This window comes from Enhydra lutris, unplaced genomic scaffold (assembly GCF_002288905.1).
Source record: "Enhydra lutris kenyoni isolate GAN:26980312 unplaced genomic scaffold, ASM228890v2 scaffoldscaffold9, whole genome shotgun sequence".
NCBI lineage: Eukaryota > Metazoa > Chordata > Mammalia > Carnivora > Mustelidae > Enhydra > Enhydra lutris.
Genome location: NW_019154093.1, coordinates 9,721,806 through 9,744,190, shown reverse-complemented (window position 1 = coordinate 9,744,190; position 22,385 = coordinate 9,721,806). Strand labels below are relative to the sequence as shown.

Sequence of the window (22,385 nt, the reverse complement as noted above, 5' to 3'; positions counted from 1 at the left end):
CAGAGTAACTTTTTCAAGTAAGAGCTTTCCTAGTTCTACCTCTGTTGTGTATTTATTTACACAGGACTAGGAAATCCAAACGATGGCTGCAGATACAACTCAGACGCATTTATCCAGCATGTTGTGTAACAGTCATTCACAGTTAAATTAATATTGAGTACTTCCTCGACCTCAATTCCCGTCTAGTCACTTGAACATCAATCAATACAGTATTGAAAGGGAAACCAGCCACAGCACATGGCCCTGATGCTGTTTCCCCAAAGGCAAGGACTAGGTCTTTCCATCTCCGAGGACACTGGGGCTCCACTAAGTGGAGCACAGGGAGTTGAGGGATGGGTGTGGAATGTGACAGCTGCATGAGATGTTTCCAAGTTCAGGCCACATGGAAGGTGGAGTTCTTCTATGCCAAGAAGTCCTGGAAGCTCCTTTGGCATCATGGATCTGACTTATTTGAAGAAGGCCAAGTTCTGGCTCTTGATGTTCCATTGGAGAGTATGGACTCATCTCTTTCCTTGACCTGTCATCAGTGCTCTGGTGGTACTTAGAGGCAGTTAGTGTGGTAGGTGAGAGGGGAGCCTCCATGGCCAGACTTCTTAAGGTTCAAATCCTGTCCCTGCCTCTGAGCTGTGTGGCCTTGGACAAGTATTTACCTCCTGTGTTTTGTTTTCCTTATGGATAAGATGCCGCCATCATTCCTCACTTGGATGGGTACCATACCTGTGATCTAGCTGGTCTCCTGCTCTCGTCCTTGGTCCCTTACACTCCTTCCTGTATAGCAGCCAGAATGATCTTTCTAAAACATACGTTGAGGTACATGCCTGGGTGGCTCAGTCTGTTAAGCAGCTGCCTTCGGCTCAGGTCGTGATCCCAGGGTCCTGGGTCCCAGGGTGCCACATGATCCCAGGGTCCCACATGAGGCTCCTTGCTCAGTGGGGGACCCTGCTTCTCCCTCTGCCTGCTGCTCCCCCTGCTTGTGCTCTTTCTCTCTAGCAAATAGATAAAATCTTAAAACAACAACAACAACAACCAAAACATAAGTTGAATTATATCACTCGTGTGCTCAAAAGCTTTCAAAGGTTTCCTACCACTTGGAGCCAAAGTCCTTACACTGGCCCATAAAGCCCCTACATGATTTGTCCCCTACTCCTCGCCTAACATTTTATCCCCAAGTGTAGTCCATAATCACCTGAGGTCTTGTTAAAACACAGACTTCTGAGCCTCATCTTCAGGGTTTCTGGTTCAAGAATTCTAGGTTGAGCCTGAGAAGTTTCATTTATATTAAGTTCCAGGTGAATATTGCTGCTGATCTTGGAGGGGCAGGAAACCACACTTTGAAAACCACCCACTCAGCCAGCTCAGCTGCTCTGGTCTTCCTCCAGCACATTGGGCACATTCCTGCCACAGGGACTTTGCACTTGCTCTTCCCACTGCCTGGAAGACTCTTACTTCAGATGTCAGCATCGCTTGCTCTCTTATCTCCGTCAAATGTCATATTCTCAGTGAGATTGTCCTTGACTTTATTAAAAATCACACCCTACTCCCAGCATTCCTAATCCTCCTTCCTCTCTGCATTTTGCCCATTTGATGGAGCACTTAGTGCCATTTGCTGTACTGCACGTTTTATGTTTTACTAATTTGTGTGCCTCCCGGAACGAGACCATCAGCTCCAGGAGGCAGAGGCAGGGCTGTCTCATCTGTTCACTAGAGTATCTCCGCCACCTAGAATAGTGCCTGGCACATAGAGGATAACCACCAAATACAGGTGGGATGAATCAATCTGTCACATGGGATAATGGCATACTCATTTCATAGGGTCCTTATGAGGATTAGCGAATTGATACTCTTAAAGCTCTTATAATAGCACCTGGCAGAGTGAGTCTCCATAAATGTTAGCTGCTGCCATGACTAGAAGAGAACCCAAAACATCTGGTGTATTGCTCTGGTGGTCCTGGGTCTTCATCAATTTGTTTTTCTTTCTAGTTGGGTCGGATATGGGATTTGCTCTCTACAGAAGGTTCTTTGTCCCTGCGGACGGGTCACCGGTGAGTTCCATTTATTATTTTTTTAACAAGAACTTGTTCAGCTATCATATCAGTAGCCAAAAAGGGTCATCAAATAGGGGCAACAATTCTGTGATTTAGGGCAGCCACACTTTTCAGTGGAAGGTAAACAGATTCCTGAGGAAATCAGATTTTTGGATTATCCATTTCACTTAATTCTCTCAGAGCCCTGACTGCTGACTCTACTACTCTGCACCTGCCCTCCTGGGACTCCTGGGAGCAAAACAGGAGAGAAGGGATTTCACTGTCTGCCGAGAATACAAAGCAGATTGGAAAACAGCAATGAAAATTTGGTCCAGATGAATTTGCAAGATAAAAAAAAAAAAAGAGAGATTTCCAGTTTTCTTGTTATTAGCCTTTTTTTTTTTTTTTTAAAGATTTTATTTATTTATTTGACAGACAGAGATCACAAGGAGGCAGAGAGGCAGGCAGAAAGAGAGAGGAGGAAGCAGGCTCCCTGCCGAGCAGAGAGCCCAATGCGGGGCTCGATCCCAGGACTCTGGGATCATGACCTGAGCCGAAGGTGGAGGCTTTAACCCACTGAGCCACCCAGGCACCCCTGTTATTAGTCTTTGAATTGGGTAGTTTCTGCTGGCATATGTGTGTCTCCGTCATCCGTGTTTTCATTCTGACATTCCATTTATGTGGGGTCAGATGCAGCTCCTACAGAGATCCCCTGTGGTCATACAACACCTCCTCTTGACATTATACAGAACTATCCTGAATGTGATGGTGACAGAATGAATGAGAAAGAACGGCTCAGTCCTGTGCATTCGGAGTGTGGATGAAATGACATTTTTTAGCTCAGCATGGTTTCAGAACATCTCCTCTCTGTGCACCTGGGAGTTTTGGGTCTCTTTTTCGCTTACCTCCTTGTCCTTCAGGCTTTTAAGACTCTTGTTTGACTCTGATTGTATGTGTATTTTAGGAAGAGGGACGCAACTGAAATATGCAATTAGCATTTTCTTCACTTATTTTCATGTCTCCCCTTTTCCTCCCAAGGTGTCTTTTGCAGCCCATGTTGCAGGTGGATTCGCTGGAATGTCCATAGGTTACACTGTGTTTAGCTGCTTTGATAAGGCTCTGCTGAAGGACCCAAGGTTCTGGATAGCAATTGCAGCTTATTTAGCTTGTGTCTTATTTGCCGTGTTTTTCAACATTTTCCTATCCCCAGCAAACTGAACTGCCTCATGATATATAAACCAAGGAATGCAAAGAGCCATCTGGAAAAAAACTGAAGTCTACGAAGAGATCAAGAAGTCCTTGCAAATGCTAACAATTTGTTTTTAAAGAGGTCAGAACATGACGGATGTCCTCAGTTGCAAAGACTGTTTACAAAAGGGGTTAAGGTTTAGGGAAGGAGCTTCTGAACGCAGAGGAGGGAAAAGGAAGAGAGAAAAGGGAAGGGATAGAAGAAGCAGGGATTGGCTCTTTCCAGACACATGGTGTGCATCATATGTATCTAAGTAAGACTTGCTCTCCTTGGAAGGTATGCTGTAGAGACTGCTTGATAGAATTCACACATACTGTACTGTGCTGATAATAAAAACTTTTCATACCTGTGCCAGACTATTGATAATCACTTTCTGTCACTGTTGGGGGTGGACAGATCACTGTTTGAGGTGCTTGATATACATTATTGCTCATCTTTTCAGCAACCCAGAAAGGTGGCGATTACTCTATCTAGAGAGGACCACATGGAAAATCATTTAAAAAAATCAAGTAACTTCTCTAAGAGGGCACTGATTTAAAGGTTGGTAATGACTCGAAAGCCCACTCTCTCCTCCTCTAATGAGGCTATGTTCCCCAAATACTGAAAGCTGAGAGTATCATGGGAGGACAGAACAAACATTTCTGTGAGTGCATCATAGATGGTAGAAATATCTTACAAAAGGAGACTGAAAATTTTCTGGACTGCCAGTTTAAAATTCAAGAAGTGTGTCTAGGAGCCTGAGGAACCTAGAACTGGCTTTCTGGTGCAATCCCGGACTCTGGATTCTCATCCTTTACATGGCTAGTGGCTCTCCTGGGAGTGGGTAGGATTTATTTACAAAAGGTAAAATGTCAAATCTGAAAGCTGAGAAGCCTGTCTCCCTTCTTATTATAGAACCCAGACTGTTAGCCTTTTTTTTTTTTTTTAAATGTAGGCTCCATGTCTGGGCACCTGGGTGGCTCACTCTTGATTTTAGCTCAGGTCATGATCTCAGGGTCACGGGATTGTGCCCTCCCCCTTCTTCCTCCCCCCTCCCCCCAGCGGGCTCTGAGCTCAGCATGAAGCCTGCTCGGGATTCTCCCTCTCCCTGTCCCTCTGTTCCTCCTCACCCCTTGCACTCTTTCTCTACCCCTTTCAAAAAAGAAAAAAAAAAAAGTAGGCTCCATGCCCAGCATGGAGCCCAACATGGGGCTTGAACTCACAACCCTAAGATCAAGACCTGAGCTATGATGGAGTCAGACATTTAACCAAGGAGCTACCCAGGTGCCTTGGTCACCCTTTTCCCAAAACAGTATTGGGCTATCTGAACACAGGAAATACAATTTTTTTCTTTCATCATTGACATGTTTTATTTTTGAACACCTATCTAAACATGTTGCTGTATTCTGAAAGGAGCATACATACTTACTTTGAAATATGCCAAGTATTATGTCAGCATTTTGAGAAAAACTGATCTGAGATTTGTTTAAAAAAAAAGTTTTTTGAGTATGAGAATATGCATATGTTTTTGGTTAAACAAAGATTTGAACAAGAACTTAAATCAAAGAGTCCTTTTTACCTTCCCACCCCAAACCTGCTTTTTTCCCTGGTGATGACTGCTGTCAACAGCTGGGGCTATGTTCTCGCAGACCTTTTTCTATCCACGAGGCGCAGAAAGGAAAACGGATTTGAGTTGATGCCTGGCTCCCTCACTGTACTAAATGGCACTGAATCTGCTCTGCATCCCCAAAGGGACAAGTTCAGAGAACAAGTTGAAGGGGACTGGTATAACTTATAAGAATGATTTACCTCAACTTAGAAAGATCTGGGTTAATCTCTGTTCTAATTAAATATACATATTATGTATATGTTCATACATATGTATACAGTTCATACATATGAACTGTAGGTTTTAACAGGATAAATGAGATTATACTAGGGGTGTGGCTCTGTAACTTGCTCTACAATGTGACGTTAGAGACTTCCATTCTCTGAGTCTCGGGATGATAAAGATGTACTGTGGTTATTTAACCACGCCTCTACTGGACACTGTTGCTGATTTTGTGTTATTATCAACAGTGTTATGTGCACTTCCTAGGTGCAGGATACCTTTGAGTATGTTTGCTCAATGAATATTTTAAGCATCCAGAAACAGAAATGCTGTAAATTTTGATAGATTTAAACTGCCTTTTAAGTAGCTGCATTCACTTACATTCTTACTGACAGCAGGTGATAGTAAGTTTCCTTATACCTTTACCAAAAGCAGATATTGTAAATCTTTGAAAAAATCTGCATTTTCATAGTGAAAAAATAATACTTCCTTTAAATTTGTATTTATCTAACTACTAATGAGGCTTAGTGTTTTTCAAGTTTATTAATAGTTTATGTATAATTTATATATTACACATATGTAACTTATATAATAAACAAAAATATTAATATAAATGTATAATTTTTCCCCTGTAAAATAGTTGCATTTAATCTGAAAAGTATCTGTTAATTGGTAAAGAGCCCAGAGAAGGGGTGTCTGGCTGGCTTAGGCTAAAGAGCCTGCCATTCTTGATCTCAGGGTTCTGAGTTCAAGCCTCATGTTGGGGAGTAGAGATTACTTAAAAATAAAAAATCTTAAGGGAAAAAACCAAAAGCTCAGAGAAGAAATAGTCATCTGTCATGGCCAACCCATCAGGTCACTAGCTCGGAAGAGAGAACTTTAATGACCTAAATGGAAATTTAATTGTTCCTAACAGAAAACTAGACAGAGAAACAGAATTCATCTAACTATGAAAACTTTTTTAGGGGTGCCTGGGTGGCTCAGTTGGTTAAGTGACCGCCTTCAGCTCCAGTCATGATCCTGGAGTCTCAGGATCAAATCCCACATCAGGCTCCCTGCTCAGCAGGGAGTTTGCTTCTCCCTCTGACCCTCCCCCCATCATGTGCTCTCTCTGTCTCTCTCAAATAAATAAATAAAAAAGAAACTGTTTTTAGTCAGAAAGAGTTTTTGGTACTAGAAACATGGTTCACATTACCCAAAACAGTGATATCTAATTGGGCTCCCCAGAGGGCAAAATTACTGTTAAAAAAATAACATACGAACATCTGGTGTTTTCAATTTGATGTCTCTGAATTATAGAGGAACCATCTATTCAGCTTAATTTGGGGCTCAGAACTTTAGTCTTCTAAACTGCTGTGTTATTAGAAATACTGGAAATATTCTTTATTTGTCCCATCCAATAAAGTAGCCACAAGGCACATGCAGCTCTTAAATTTTAATTAAAATTAAATAAGATAAAAACCCCTCAGTTCCTGTGTTACACAAGTCATGATGCAAGTGCCCAATGGCTCTATGGTAGCTAGTGGCTACTTTATTGGACAGTGCAGAGAGAGTCTGTTTCAGCATTGTTGCAAAAGTTCTATTGGACAGAGTGGCTTTAGAAAAAGGAACAATGAGCACAAATGGATTTTAGCAGATGGCTGACTCACTGCATTGAATTGAACTGCACTACACCTGCAACACCTGGGAAAGGACACCTTCAGAGAACAAACACGATTTGCTTCTCGGATTTATCTGAACAGGTTTGTGTTAATCTCTGTTTTAGCAAATTAAGAAAGAGTTGTTTGAAGTGTTTTTATTCTTTGCTTTTGAATTCTGTGGGATTGAGTCTTTGTAGACTAGTATTCATGTCATTTAGGAAAGCTTCAGAACTTAAGATTTGTAGCTAATTTACTGCTCCTTTCAGGAAATACTATGCTTTTGTATCTTAAGGAAAAACAATTTTTTTTTTTGTGATTATAGAAGTGCTCATGGTAAAAACAAATTAAAATACATGTAATTATAAAAAAATAAGTCAATTGTAATTACACCACCCAGAGATTATCATACTTAATATCTTTAGTTTTTTTTTTTTAATCATAGTTAATACCTTGATGAATTTCCTTCTAGGCTTTTTCATATGCATTTCTACATATAAACAAATATATGATTATGGGGTCATACTGTTCTATTTTATAAACTGAAACAATATATCAAATATCTTTTTATATTAGTATATATTTATCATTTTTACTGGTTGCATAGTACCATACTATAGATGCACTATTATTTATTATGTACAACATTGCCTTTCTTGTAGTGATAATTACTTTGGACATATTCAATTTGCAACTATTAAAAACAACATGAATGATACCATTGCTTACGCTTTAAAGTGTTTTGGATTGTTGGATCAAAGAATATATTATTATTAACATAATAAAGTTAAATAGAAATTTTCTCTATATCAGAAGTACAACTAATTTTAGAAGGTTGATGCTTTTGTAAATCTTTTCAACTGAATGAAGCTTTAGAAAAGGAACTAAAGACTTTAAAATCAGTTATTTAAAAAGTCCAAACTATCACTATTTGACATACCTAATTTAAGTAAACTTTTAAGAGAAAACAGATGATTTCTTAATGTTTCTTTCATGCAGATCTTAAGTGCACCCAAAGAGGAAAAATAGAACAGGACCTGACTTTAGAGCCACACTGGTTTTCAATGCCAGTTCCAGCTGTGTGACCTTAGGTAACTTAAAGATTTTATTCATTTGGTTGGGGGAGGGTAAAGGAAGAGGGAGAGAGAGTCCCAGGCAGATGCTGTGCTCAGTGTAGAGCTGGATGTGAGGCTTGAACCCACAACCCTGAGATCATGACCTGAGCCAATATTGAAAGTTGGATGTTTAGCCAACTGAGCCACCCAGCTGCCCCAACCTTGGATAATTTAGGTGTGCCTCAGTCTCCTCATCTGTAAACTGGGGAAACAATATTCCTACCTCATAAGGTTTTTGTGATGAACATATTGTTTAGCTACAGTATCCCAGTATTGTATTTAACTGTGTAACATTTCCCTTTATATAAAGGATATAGAACACACACTGATATTTTAAATGAGTTATGAAAACACTCATCTTTTTATCTTTCCTGTAGGATATATTTCCTCTTAGATACACTAGAATCTCTACCTTAATATGGAATGTACTGCTTGATAATCCAAGCATCTAAAGTATAACTTGCTCTATTATTACACTGTTCCTTCCATAAAAGCAAGCTATGTATCCTAAGTAGGTCAAATATTGTTACAATGAAAATATCTATAATACCACCACCACCACAGCCATTTGTTTATTTCAAGAACTATCTAAAAACATTCTGCTAGGACAAAAATAGTTGAGAATTTCTGGAGTTCTTTTTTTATTTGTATTTATCTTGAAGTTCTGTTTTTTTAAGTTTTACTTAGTTAACTGGAGTTCATTTTAAGATGATAAAAATGTACACAATTTTTCATAGCTAATTAAGAATTTTATGAATATTAATAAATATTACTGAAATTTCTGATTTCTGAAAGTGCTCAACAACTGTCAGAAAGCCAAGAGAATTTAGACATTTAAACATGGATTAAAAAACAAATCTAAATTCTGATAGCAAGAGCCAGATCTGTTTCCTCTGATTTTCATTAAGTGCTATATCCTACTGAATTATCAAATGAAACACATTCATTTTCCTTTGTGTATAAATGAGATTTTAAAATCACTGACTTTGGTTATAATTTTTTTTAAAGATTTTATTTATTTGTCAGAGAGAGAGAGAGTACACACAAGCAGGCAGAGAGGCAGGCAGAGAGAGAGGAGAAAGCAGGCTCCCTGCCGAGCCAGGAGCCCGATGCGGGACTCGATCCCAGGACCCCAGGATCATGACCTGAGCTGAAGGCAGCGGCTTAACCAACTGAGCCACCCAGGCGTCCCAATTTTTATATAATCTTAATAGAGAGGTTTGTAAGATCATGTCAGTAGTTTTAGGAACCTCCCCGAAAGTTCTCAGTTAAACAAAGTAAAACAGTAATAAACTTCAACTAACAATAACAAGACTCTTATAGGGAATCCCAGAGTTATTTTTTTTTTAATTTTTATTTACTTATTTTAAGTTATCTCTACACCCAACATGGGGCTCGAACTCACAACCCCCAGTTCAAGAGTCACATGCTCTTCCGACTGAGCCAGCCAAGCACCCCATCTACAGTTCTATTCTTCATAGAGAATATATACAACCCCTCCTCCAGCTATCTTTTTTTTTCTTCATTGCATTATAATGTCTAAACGTAAGTGATTTTAAATTCCTCATAGCTTAAAAAATTCTTGGTAAGATTATCACAGTTCTCTAGGGAAAGAGGAGAGTAACCCGCACACGAAGAGAGTGATGCTTTGTTCATGCTTTTGCCATAGGTTTGCTTTAGGAAATAGCATGTCCTTCAGAATGGAAGAATTTATCTGTCTCCTATTTGATGGGGTTCAGAGTGAAGATGGCTGACTAAATAAACATGGGGAACTGGAATTTCCTTGGAGGCATCCTGGAGGAAGTTCACATCCACTCCACCATAATTGGAAAGATCTGGCTCTCTATCCTGTTCATATTTCGAATGCTTGTTCTGGGTGTAGCAGCTGAGGATGTCTGGAATGACGAGCAGTCTGGCTTCATCTGTAATACAGAACAACCCGGCTGCAGAAATGTGTGCTATGACCAGGCCTTTCCTATCTCCCTTGTTAGATACTGGGTTTTGCAAGTGATATTTGTGTCTTCACCATCCCTGGTCTATATGGGCCATGCTTTATACCGACTGAGGGTTCTGGAGAAAGAGAGGCAGAGGAAGAAAGCTCAACTGAGAGGAGCACTGGAGGGGGTGGAGTTTGAAATGCCTGGGGATGGAAGGAGACTGGAGCAAGAACTTCGTCAGCTGGAACAAAGGAAACTAAATAAAGCTCCACTCAGAGGAACACTGCTTTGCACTTACGTGGTACACATTTTCACTCGCTCCGTGATTGAGGTTGGGTTCATGATTGGACAGTATCTTTTATATGGATTTCATTTAGAGCCTTTATTTAAATGCCATGGCCACCCGTGTCCAAATATAATTGATTGTTTTGTCTCAAGACCAACAGAAAAGACAATATTCCTACTATTTATGCAATCCATAGCCACTGTTTCGCTTCTCTTAAATGTTCTAGAAATTTTCCACCTAGGTTTTAAAAAGATTAAAAGAGGGCTTTGGGGACAATATAAATGGAAGGATGAACACAATGAATTCTTTGCGAACAAGTCAAAACAAAATCTTGCCAAGTATCAGAGCACATCTGCAAATTCACTGAAGAGACCCTCTTCTGCACCTGATTATTACCTGTTAATGGAAAAGCAAAAACACACAGCAGTGTGCCCTAGTTTAAATTCACCTGCATTTCAGGTGGATCCTGACAATCACAGCGGAAATGATGAGAAATGTGTTTTGGATAAACAAGAAATTGTACTTTCTGATGAGATGCACACACTTAGCGCTACCTGTAGTCATCTTCAACACATCAGCTCATGTAATAATGAAGACACTCATAAAATATTTAGAAAAGAATTGGGTAACCCATTAAGGGAAAAGAGAGAAATTGACTGCAAAGACAGCAAAAGGAACCACTGCTCTAGAGGTCACTGTTCTATTCCAGGTGTTGCTATAGATCTGGACAACCACATAGGGCAGTCATCCCAAACAGCTTTCCCTCTACCTGCTACCTGTGCCTGGGAACAGTTGTGGCCTAGTGCTACATGGGGTCCCTCTAAGGAAGATGAAAATCAGGTGTCACCTCCTAAAGGAAACCTGAAGGGCCAGTTCAGAGAGGGCACAATTAGCACCCGTCCTCCTTCCCAGGGAGACTGCCAGTCACTTGACATTCCAGATACTCCTGCTGCTTTGGGACAGTTGTCCTTTGAATCTGATTTGGTCAGAAGCTGCAATAATCCTACTGCTTGTCCTCCAAATCATTTGGGGTTGCTGACAAACAACCTCATTGGTAGGCGGGCTCCCACAGACCTTCAGATCTGAACAGCTGTTGGCTTCTAGACATTCTGCATATTAAGCTATCACAGAAGTACCCTAGTGGTGGTGGAGCGCAGGCAAGACAAGGGTAGCCCTAAAGACCCGGTGTTAAGGCAGACAACTGCACACCCATTTCAAAAAGGAAAAAGAGATTAATTCTGAATGGTGAAGGGGCAGTTTTAAACTCAAAGACATAGTTACCAAATCAGGATTACTTTTTCAGAGGCTTCCTTTAGAATTCATGAAAACTGATTCTGGGAAAGTCACATGTTCAGAATCGAGGCTTAATGGTTTGGAAACAGCTTTTTCCCTGAAGGGAGTACAGCTTTAGGAGACTGTCCTTGTTCTGCATAATTCTCCTTTCTACTTGCTAATCTTTTATTTCTGGACAATGGTTCAATTGTTTGTCCCTGGGACTTAATTTAGTTTCTTTATTGACTGCAACCTGATGTCTCCTGAGTACAGTGATAATATTGCTATCTAGTAAATAAAATTTTAAAAAGATTGATGGCTTTATAGCATCTTGATTCAGTACCCAGACTGGAGTCGTAGCTCTACACTCCCTGGTCCTCTAACTTCGCCACTTTACTAACACTGCCCACCTTACAAGGATAGCATGAGAATTAAAATAAGAAACGTGTTTAGTACAATGCCTGGCACACATTAAGCGCTCAAAAGCTTAGTACGTTACCTCTCATCCTCCAGAGGCCCCTATCAAGCCCGCCACAAAACGAACTCCAAAAAGAGCGGGAGCAGAAACACACGGGTCTAAGCACTCCTTTCCAGACACTGCATACCCAAGGGTTGCCCGGCGTCGGTCGTGCGCACCTTTTCAGGATGAGAGCCAAGAAACCAGCACGTATAGATTGCCACACCTAATGAGGTCCCACTTGAGACAGGTCTGCTCCAGACGGGTGTCCGAAGATCCCACCCAGCTCCAGTCCCAGCGCTACCAGCCTCCGCAAGCCCCGCCCCCGGGCGCCACGCCCATCTTTGGCCCCACCTGGACACCAGTCCGGAGTTACCAAAACCTCGCCTCTCGCTAAGCAACCGAGTCGCGGCAAGGACCGGAAGAGGAAGGAGAGGTGCTGCTCCGGGAGCAGAGAGGCGGGCGTACGCAGCCTCCCTCAGCTTAGCCCACTATGGGGCACTCACAGCGTCCTGGTCGTCATGAAAACAGGCCACACCCCTGCGATCTCGGACCGTGGTTCGCAAGTACGCAGGCGCGCGCGCCCTTCCGCGCATGAGCAGTGCGGCTCAGAGCCCGCCAGCCACGGTCTCGGGCGCCAGCTACGCCGCTGCCGCTGTCACTATGGCCCATTACAAAGTGAGGGGGGCGCGGCGTGGCTGGGGGCGTGCGGGCGGTTGCCAGCCGCTGGTCGGCTGAGGGTGGGAATGGGGGCGCGCGTGCAGGTTTTGGGGGCCTGAGGTAGCGAGGCGGAGGCGGGGTTGCCGGACTCCCAGCGCCTTCTTCCTGCTCCGGCCCCTGGGCTTTGGCCACTGACCCGCCGTGTCTCCTCAGGCCGCCGACTCGAAGCGCGAGCAGTTCCGGAGGTACTTGGAGAAGTCGGGGGTGCTGGACACGCTGACCAAGGGTGAGCATGGGCTAGGAGAGGGTTCTTCGTGTCCACGCCGTGCTCCTTGGCGCTGAGCCCCCGACGGGCCAAGGCGTAGGGAAGGAAGGGGAACAGGTGGGATCTGTCTGGGGTCCAGCTAGGTGGGCCTCGGGGTTCAGCAGGCATTGGCGCACGTCTGGCTGTCGGACGGCGCCGGAGTTGGGGTTGCCTCGCTCACACTACCGCTCTCCGGGCGGGGAGTGAAACTCTTGCAGCTGTTGCAAAGTCCCTCCGACTTCCGTTGCTTTGCCTCGAGCGGTCGCAGCGAGCACGTTTGCTAAAGACCTTGAGATCCCAATTCCTCTCTCCTTACAGTTTTTGCGGAGTCAAAATTATGTAAAGAAGCATTTTCCCCTCGAACAAAGGGCCAGTGGGAAAATTACCTGATTTCAAAGTTGCTTATAAAGTAACTGAGTGAACTCAATCCCCCAAGTAGGCGATTCATAGTCAGTTTGGCTGCGGTTTTTCAACCCCCATTTCGTAGGCTATACCAATTCCTGCTCTGTGCAGATTTCATAAGTAGAATTACAGTTTAAAGAGCTTGAGGGCACATGAAAATGGTTATATTGTTTACAGTTTTTAAGATGGAAGCTGTTACACTGTATCTCTTTCTCCAAGGGGATTCAAGACCTAAGATGAATAAGGAGCTTCAAACTGGAGAGTTCCAAGAGATAGCTGGGGTACTGCTTACTTCATTAGCTCAGCAATAATGTGAATGTCTGCTATGTATCATTCAGCTCATTGGCTAGGACTTTCGAGGGTATAGAACAGAAGAGCTGTCAGGAATGATGACTGGCTCCACATGAGAAGTGTGTGGGAATTAATTTGGTAACTGCTCTTTGGCTGGAAGCAAAGGTTAGGAGAAAATTCTGGGAGATTAACTCTGGGTCTTAACAGAAAGCAGGACTTTTAATTCCCATGTATGGGCTGAGAATTCTGAATTGCTACCAACCTTAGGTTCAGGTACCAGTTTCCTTATCTCTTTGCAATTAAATTTCAGCAAACATGATAGAAGTATTCTATGAAAGTGCTGTGCTCTCTCCTCTTCTGAAGTGTCACAGAAGGCTGGAATTTCATTGACCCCTCCCCTTAAAAAAAAAAAACACTCCATAAGTTAATTAACTTTCATCATTTTATTCAGGTCTCTGTTCCAGGCACTGGGGATACAGCAGTGGGGTGGGGGGAAGCCCCTGCTCTAAATGACCTTATATTCTATTTGGAGGAGACAGATAATACATAGTGCCAGCCAGTGGGAAATTATATGAATAAAAACACAGCAAAGGGGATAAAGAGCAATGGGTGTGCCATTTATAAGGTGTGATGGGGGAAGGTCTCAAGAAGTAACATTGAGCAGAGATCTGGATGAAATGTGATGTCAAGCATTCCAGGAAGGCAAGGAGGCCAGAGTGGCTGGACAGAGTAAAAGAATGTTAGAAGACAGATAAATGACCTTGGTGGGGAGTAACCGCCTTGTGGCCATTCATGGATCTTCCCTTGGGAGATTGGAAACCCCTGAAGGCTTCTTTTCCCTTGCTCACATCTACTGGTATCTAACTTCTCAATCTCTGTAGATTTCCAGTCTCCTAAATAATATCAGAGAATTTAACATAATGTCTCTACTGATGTGACCTATTTAAAATTTGATTTTCAGTTTCAAACACGGGTACTTTACACATATTTAATTTTAATACAGCATATTTCCAAGAGGATCTGAAACTGCTTCTAACATTAACACTAAAGGACGGCTAAAGATAAAGATAAGTCATATGGAAAAAGAAGCATTTGAGTTATTTTGAGTACATCAATCTCTAAAAATCCCTCCTGCTAAGGCAAAAAGGGAAACACCAGCTATTGAGTTCTTATCTGATTAAAAGGAAGTATATTTCATCTATAGAAAAGCACAGGAAACTTGACATTTACATTATGTTCTGTAATTATCAACCTCATAGTACCACAGACAGAAATTTAGAAGCTGAAAGAAATGGGGTGGGGAAGAAGAGGTAGAAAAGGATAAGAGTATTCATGTCTTATAACGTTAGTTGGCAGAGATCAGTGGAAATTAATGGAAGAAGAAACAGGTTTGAGTGTGTTATTTAAAGAAAAACATATTGAAGAGAGAGGGTGGTGGTGATGTAAACTTACCAATTTCTCAAAAAATAGGGTTGTATATATACTTAGAAGAATAACTATCAGAACTCAGTGCAGGGTGTTAAAAAGTCATTGCCATTTGATTTTCTCATACTGTCTATACTATTTTGATGATTTATTAAAACTAAAAAAGGAAGCGTGTAAGTTGTTTTACAACAGTTTTTAACTTGGAGTCTAGAGATGGACATTATTTGTGTGTAGTTACATTTTTGGGCTTTTGTCACTTTTCAAAGGGTTCCATGCACAAAAAATTTAACCACTGGTCTAGAGACTTTTATCTGAGTAGTAAATCCCAGGAGGAATTTGTTCAGTAGAAGATAAGCAAGGTAGTGCTGACATGAGCTTTTGGATACAAACTAAAATAATGTTGATTTGAGCATGCGGATAACTGGTAAAGTCTTTGGTTGGTGGTTATTTAGCATGTTGTATATGAAACTATTCTTGAAGCACATTCTGAATTCAAAGCTTCTTTCAGTAATTACCATAGCCCTGTTGATTCTCTCCAAAATTTTTCTCAAATTTATCTACTTTATTTTCACCCCCCCCTCACTCTAGTGCAGGTTGCTATCTTTTTCAGCTGGATTGCCACACCTGCCTCTTAACTGCTCTTCCTGCCTTCATTCTTGTCCCACTCAGGATCTTCCACACAGTAGTTAAGAGCGATCCTGTCACTCTCCTGCTTAAAACTGTTTAATTATATGCCTGTTCTAAGGATCAAAGTCCAACCAAACTTGCAGGATCCTCCCTGGTCTGCGTCCTGACCACCTTGCCAGCTTCCTTTCCTGCCACATTGTTCACGGCTCCATCTAGCCATACTTGAATTTTCGGTTCCTCAATGTGTTGTTCTCTTGCCCTACCCACCCCCTCACCTTCCCATTTTATCTGAAACCCTCATAGCCAAGTCTCAGGTCTTATTTCCCTTTGTTAGGGAGCCTTCCCTGGTTTGTTAGGCTGAGTTAGGTGTTCTTCCAAAGTGCTCCCATAATCCATCATCTTGTATTGCCACTTGATGCAATTTTTTTTTTTTTTTTTTTTTTTTTGGTCTAGTTCTTTGCTTTTGCACTAGACTGTAAAGTTGTTGAGAGCAGGGACCTTAGCTGCCTTGTTTACCAGTCCTATGGTATGGTATGGCAGTCCTAGCAATGTGCTTGGCGTATAACAGGCATTTAACATTTACTGGGCTATATAATTTTCAGGCATTCAAATTTAAGACTTTAATTGTTGCTTTTTTCTGCTTTTTGATTTGCAGTATTGGTAGCCTTATATGAAGAACCAGAGAAACCTAATAGTGCTTTGGAGTATCCTTTTCATCTTTCAAGTCAGAAAAAGGACTTATTTTTGGAACTCTTATTTTTTCACATAGATAAATATTTAAAATATTTTTCACGATTGAAAAAGTTACTTTCCTTTATGTTTTGCGATGATGATCTCTGGGTAAATGGTGGTGGTAAGGTGGGGTGACCATGATCAGAGATATTGATACTGCTCTGAGCTATTTCATTAGTTTCATTCAGCTCAAGTAAATTCTTAACTTTGGTATTAGTTTTTTAAAGCATCACTTAGGAGCTGCTACTCCAGAAAATCCAGAAATAGAGCTGCTTCGCCTAGAACTGGCAGAAATGAAAGAGAAATATGAAGCTATTGTAGAAGAAAATAAAAAACTGAAAACAAAGGTAAATGTTTTAAAAGAATTCATGTTAAAAATAATTTCACCCTTAATGATTAAAAGATCAAAACCTCACTAAAATGGATATTAGGGGAGGGAGGAGGATAAATAATCTTGATTAACTGCAAGGCTGAACTGATGCTCTATCTAGAAAACCACAAATTGTAAATAGGACAAGCAATGTGTGGTCAAGAAGAGCTTCTTGGGAACCTGCATCAAGAAAAAGATGAGGGGGGCGCCTGGGTGGCTCAGCTGGTTAAGCTGCCAACTCCTGATCCCAGCCTAGGTCTTGGGATGTTAGGGTCTTAAGTTCAAGCTCTGCATTGGGCTCCATGCAGAGCATGGCGCCTACTTTAAAAAAAAAAAAGGATGAGAACATTGGTTAATGCTGCTTATGAGTAAATGGAGAGTTCTGGGAGTCCTAAGCACTTGATTTAAGTAGGTCATTGTAAGGTCAATGCTTTGCGAATGGCACCTCTCAGAGTTGTGCAGTGTGTAACCTGCACAGTCGTATGTGCTGGCGCTGTAATGTGTTTATCTCTATAAATTTGTTTGCACTTAATTTTGTCTGTGCTCAAGTTTTTTCTCTGTTGAAACTCCTGTGAGACTTTTCATAAACTTCAAATTAGTCAACTCTAAGTCTTTGAGGTTTTTCCACATTCTGAATCACATAATGCATTTTACATTACTCTAGGAATTTCTTATAATGTGATTTATCTGCTCAACGACCTTGCGAGATAAGCGAAACAGGTACACAGAACCTAAAAGCACAGTGAAACTAAAGCACAGTGAAGTCTAATTATCTTCTCAAATCTCTCAACTAACTGGAATAATCTAAATCAGCATAACAGAAAATACAGCCTCTTAAATAATCCAAGATTCCACAATACAAATTATCAGTTAACTCTTTGGCACCATTTAAGTCAAAGACATGAGCTCCTCTTCACTGACTAGCTAGATTAATATATGTTATATTATTCTTTTTTCCTGCTTTTTAAGAGAAAGTTCAATAAACTTTTGTTAAAGAGAAAGAGTTAAGTCCTTTACCAGAAGCCATAGCATCTTTGGGAAGAAAGAGACAGATTATTGCATTATTAAGTATTTGAGCAGTGCAGTTATGAACTGAAATTCAGCATTGGTTTCCCAGTAATTTTAAAGGTTTATATGAAAAGAGTTTTCATTACATTTGATTGTATTAAATCTTAAATTGTATCAATCTTAAATGGTTTAAAAATGGATAGGATATTCATATAAAGTTCCTGGTTCAGTAATTGAATAGTTAACTACTCATTTTGTTACTATTAAGTTTTTTTTACCCAATTTAGAATAAAATTCACCTAAACTCCTCTGTCTTTGCCCTATAGCTTGCTCAGTATGAACCACCTCAGGAGGAGAAGCGTGCTGAATAGGATCCTTCTCAGTTGAAAAGACACTGAAAAAATGGTTTTGTATGACTTGAATAGTTTGTATAGTATATAACCTTTTCTGAACAGATGCTCTAGAACTCTTTTAATATGTTGAATTCACCTATCACACTTTAACTGTCATAAACACATATACTTAGAATCACCAATAAAAACTCAATATAACTTTCTTTGGGTCTTAAAAGCAGGAGAATCCAAAGTGAATCCTGAAAAAAAAAAAAAACAAAAAACCTAAACACAGCCATCTAATTCATTACCTTAAAAGACATTCTGTTTATTAGTCTGACTAGCAATGATGGTACTGGTTGTATTTTAGCCAAGGAAGTTCAGCATGGAGCTGTTCCTTGGTTCAGTGCAGGATATGAGCACAGCTACAGTCATTTGTTAAAATGAAGATGACACTGTTGTTTATATCCTCTGAAGGCAGCTGGAGAGATCAGTGTGACAGAAGATGCTTTTGCATGGGTTCCCATGAATCTTCTGCTCGTGTTTATATAATGTGGAACAAATAACTCTTCTTTGCCACCACTTTGCCTTAGATGACTGTGTGTGTGCCAGTTGGAACTCTGACACCACGTTTCCTTCTATGCAATCATGCCCTATCTGATGATGTTGCCTTGCTTTGCTCTGTGCTTCAGTGGGTCCTAGCTGCACATTGGCCTGTGTTGTTTTTCAATTTGCTATACTAGCAGTTATCCTGATTGTAATTTATGTAACTTCAAACAGGATCACACTGTTTCCCTGCCTTACTTAGTTGCTCAGCGGAGCACAGAACGAGGCAATATAAAATTCTGGGTTCCTGCACAGGCTGGGATGAGAAGGGGAATGAGCCATATATTGTGGAAAATTATAGTTTGCGGGTATAATTATATAGTGCTTTTTCCCTCAAAGTATTTTTCTAGCCTTGAATTCATTTTATCTTCATTATCCCTGTGAAGTAGGTACAGCAAGTATGAGGCGAGGTTGGGTGCTGAATTTTTAGGCCAAAGACTGATATTAATACAAATTATCTACTAACTGTAGAACATTGGGCACTTCAGTTACCTGCTGAGATTCACTTTCCTCATCTGTTAAATGAGAAGAATACTATCAGTTCTGCCCACCTCACAGGGTTGTTGTGAGGGTCAAATGGAATGTATGTGAAAGATGTGTAAATGGTAAAGCACTATATTCTTGTTTGTTAGTCCTTTTCCTTTCTTTTGGAAGACCTACAGTCAGATGTTTTCATTTTATTGGTGACTTATATACCTTACTGACTGACTTGACATTATTAAGAGTCATCCTGTTTCATGTATTCTAACCCTTTTGTTAGAGAACCTGTTTTTACTCTTTGGTCAAAACACACGTAGAAAACCGAACAAATCAATGAAAGCTGATTTAACTAGCAAAAGCCTCAGCACTTGCTGGAAACTGTGACCGAGCTAATTCTAAGGGCATTTTAATCAGTCATGTTGGCAAGAATGTGGCAATGGTCTGTGTCTCTTCTAGTCACAAGTTTGTTTTTGGAGGGGGGCCAGATACTGTTGGAAGAACATTCACTTGAATCGGTTTATCTTTTACCAATTTGAGTGCCACCTACATGCTCAGCAGTAGGCTGAGTGCTGGGTGTTACAGAGATGAATGACTTGAAGTTAATTATAAGACATGTACATCAGCAATTAACAATGTGGGATAGGAAGTGCTAAGAACCATGAGAACAATAAAACGTGGCCCCATGGGGATTTTCAAAGAGAGGGAGACCTGGCTTCTTTAAACAGTTGGTATGACAGTCCCTTTGTGGAATACAGACAAGCAGAATTTTTTTTCTGGCAGCTGACCCTCATTTGCTTCTCTACTATGGGACTAGTATTAGTGTTTACATAAGTCAGGTTACTGTCTCCTGTACCATCCTTTTGGACAGAAGGGCAACCAGTGGGTTGGATAACCACATTTTTAAGAGGAAACTGACCTGTTTAAACTGTTGTATCAGTCAGTGCTATTTAAGAATTCAGAGTCAGCCTGGCCTCTGGAGATCCTCTTCATCATTTCTATCAAGGATATGGATGAAGAGAATGTACAAGAAGATGCTCAATGGAGTAGAAAAAGGACGTCATCCATTCAGATCCTGCTATGCTTCATTCAGCTGCGTTATCTATAAAATGTAGATTTCATATCTTACCTACCTCACAAGGCTGTTGTAAGGATCAAATTAAATATAACAGATGAAAAGTACCTTGTAAATTGTAAAGGACTACGTATTGGTCACATGGTGTAATGCCAAATCTATAAATGACACAAAGTTGGCTGGTTGGTAAATTATATTGAAACAAGTTTGAAAATGATAAACTTGGAGTACCCCAACTTCTGGGCCTAAGCCAAAAAGCTAAAATGTCAAGTCTTATGTTTAGGTTAAAAAATGCAGTGATACAAGTTTAGGTACTACGATTGCTGACAAAATACTAGTTCCAGTGATTATCATTATGAACCACATATACTCTGGATATTAAAAAAAAAAAATTCCATCTGGAAAGCATTAATAGAAATATTGTCCAGGTGCAAACAGTCATCCCTAAGGCTGTATTGGTTAGTATTGAATTGTAGGCGCTAGACATTTGGTGGAAGCTCAAATGCATGTAAAAAAGTGAATGATCAACAGGGAGAATGCATTTAAAAATACAAGGTTGTGGCTTGTATACGGTAGCCACTAGCCGCATCTGAACTACAATTTAAAAAATTCAGCTCCTCAGTCACAGTAGCAACATTTCAAATGCTCAATCCACAGTGGCTACTATACTGAACAGTATGGTTGTAGAACATTTCCATCATCACAGAAAGGTCCACTGTACATCAGCATAGAAGGGATGGTCAAAGGAACGGAGTATGTTTAACGTGAACAGAGAAGACTTAGTGGGTAATGAAGACTGCAACCTAATATTTGAAGGGCTGTCATGAAAAAGATGGAAGACTACTCCTGTATTGTTCCATTTTAAGCTCCAGTGAGTGTGATTTTTAGTCTAAATAGAAGACTTCCAAACAAAGTTTTACCTCAGTGGATGTGCTTGCCTTTTGAAATAGTGAGCTCTCTTCCCTTGGAGCACTGAAGTGTACGCTGCATTATCTATCAGCTGGGGTGCTACAGAGTGGACTCTGTTTAGGAGAGAGATTGGACTAGATGACCTCTGAGGATGTGTCCTACCTTCAACGTATATATTCAGATGTAACTAAGTCCCAGACCTGGCAAGAACATGCTTTCCTTTCATAATCTAGAAGTTAAAGTCTTTGGAAAATCAGTGCCACCGCCATCACCTCCATTTTAATACGAGGCTCTTGTTTCGTCAAATTTCCAATTCTAAAGCCTGATTGTCCAGAGTGAAAATTCCTCTAGCTTTCTCAGACCAATCTAGTGAAAACATTTTAGTTTGCTTTCATTATTCATTCCTTTGGTCTGTAAGCTGAAGGTCACAGCAGATGTAATGTTCTATGGGGCCAGGGAAGGATAAGTTACATGCAAAGCAGACTGGGTGTGGAAAAGGGGAAACTGAGTCCTTTTGATTTTGAAGTGGTAGTAGTAACCACCGTCTGATTTGCTGAAGAGGGAGGATAAGCTGTTCTAGCTTGGCTGCATTTACTTTCCTGCTACATGCTAGACTGAACTGTATCACACCCTGACTCTGCCTTTGGTTGAGGCTTTACCTTCACTCAGGCTGGCTCCTCCTCCCTATCCCTGCATATCCCAAACACATCCATCCATCTAGACCTGCTCAGACGCCACTTCCTTACAGACTTTCTCACCCTCCCAACTCCCGAGCATTTTTACCTGTACCTTTGACCTTTACACTTCATATCTCGTACCGAAGCTACTTACGCAGAGATCCGAGCTCTATTAATCTCCAAGCAACATGAGGGCAGGCAGGGTCCGAGTCCGTTTCAGTTTTTGTGTCCCTTGTCCCCCCCAGGACATCGCGGGCATCAGTAAATACTGGTTGGGCGAGTACCATTGTAGGAGCACAATCAGTTCTTCCCCCAAATGCCCAGAGAGCATCTCCCGTTGCGACGGCCTCCAGAGCTCCCAAGAAGGCAGAAAGGCGGCGAGGAGCAAGGCGCGTGGCTGGGCAGGACCGAGGTGCTCGGTAGGGCGGAGGGCAGAGGGCTCCGCCGGCCGGGCCACCCTCCTCGTGACTCCTCCTCCCCCCTCCACGGCTCCAAGTCAGGTGATTCCGGGCACGTGACGGGCACCACCTACCCTGCTGCTCCCGAGTGGCAGTTCGGGCGGCCAATGAGAGGCTGGGTCTCGGCGCGGAGCCTATGAGAGTCGGGCTCTAGGGGGCGGGCCCCGCGGCGGTGGCGGCTGCCGGGGGCGGCGGCGGCGGCGGACTCGGGAGGCGGCGGCCTGGCTTGGCCTGGCCTGGCCTGT

The 22,385-nt window shown here is 41.5% G+C and overlaps 3 protein-coding genes across 5 annotated transcripts in view; all 3 read left to right on the top strand.

The window, feature by feature from the left end:
- Nucleotides 1-3,622, top strand: part of LOC111143304 (rhomboid like 2) — a 35,171-nt gene extending 31,549 nt beyond the window's left edge. For 2 of the 3 annotated variants that reach the window (XM_022496955.1, XM_022496954.1), the window contains exons 7-8: nt 1,981-2,042; nt 3,063-3,602. In XM_022496955.1, coding sequence (XP_022352663.1) covers nt 1,981-2,042; nt 3,063-3,242 — 242 coding nt within the window. In that variant the 3' untranslated portion in view covers nt 3,243-3,602. Of the gene's footprint in view, nt 1-1,980; nt 2,043-3,062 lie in introns of all 3 variants that reach the window. The other variant, XM_022496953.1, reaches the window with a different exon arrangement.
- Nucleotides 3,623-9,599: 5,977 nt separating this feature from the next.
- LOC111143505 (gap junction protein alpha 9) lies at nt 9,600-11,307 on the top strand. Its single transcript, XM_022497312.1, has one exon. The coding sequence runs from the start codon at nt 9,600-9,602 to the stop codon at nt 11,142-11,144; it is 1,545 nt and encodes a 514-aa protein (XP_022353020.1). The 3' UTR covers nt 11,145-11,307.
- A 1,076-nt stretch (nt 11,308-12,383) lies between these two features.
- On the top strand, nt 12,384-19,167 carry LOC111143423 (MYC binding protein). The gene is made up of 5 exons (XM_022497155.1): nt 12,384-12,465; nt 12,661-12,733; nt 16,152-16,200; nt 16,446-16,575; nt 17,933-19,167. The coding sequence occupies exons 1-5, from the start codon at nt 12,451-12,453 to the stop codon at nt 17,975-17,977; spliced, it is 312 nt and encodes a 103-aa protein (XP_022352863.1). The 5' UTR covers nt 12,384-12,450; the 3' UTR covers nt 17,978-19,167.
- The last annotated feature ends 3,218 nt before the right edge of the window (nt 19,168-22,385 follow it).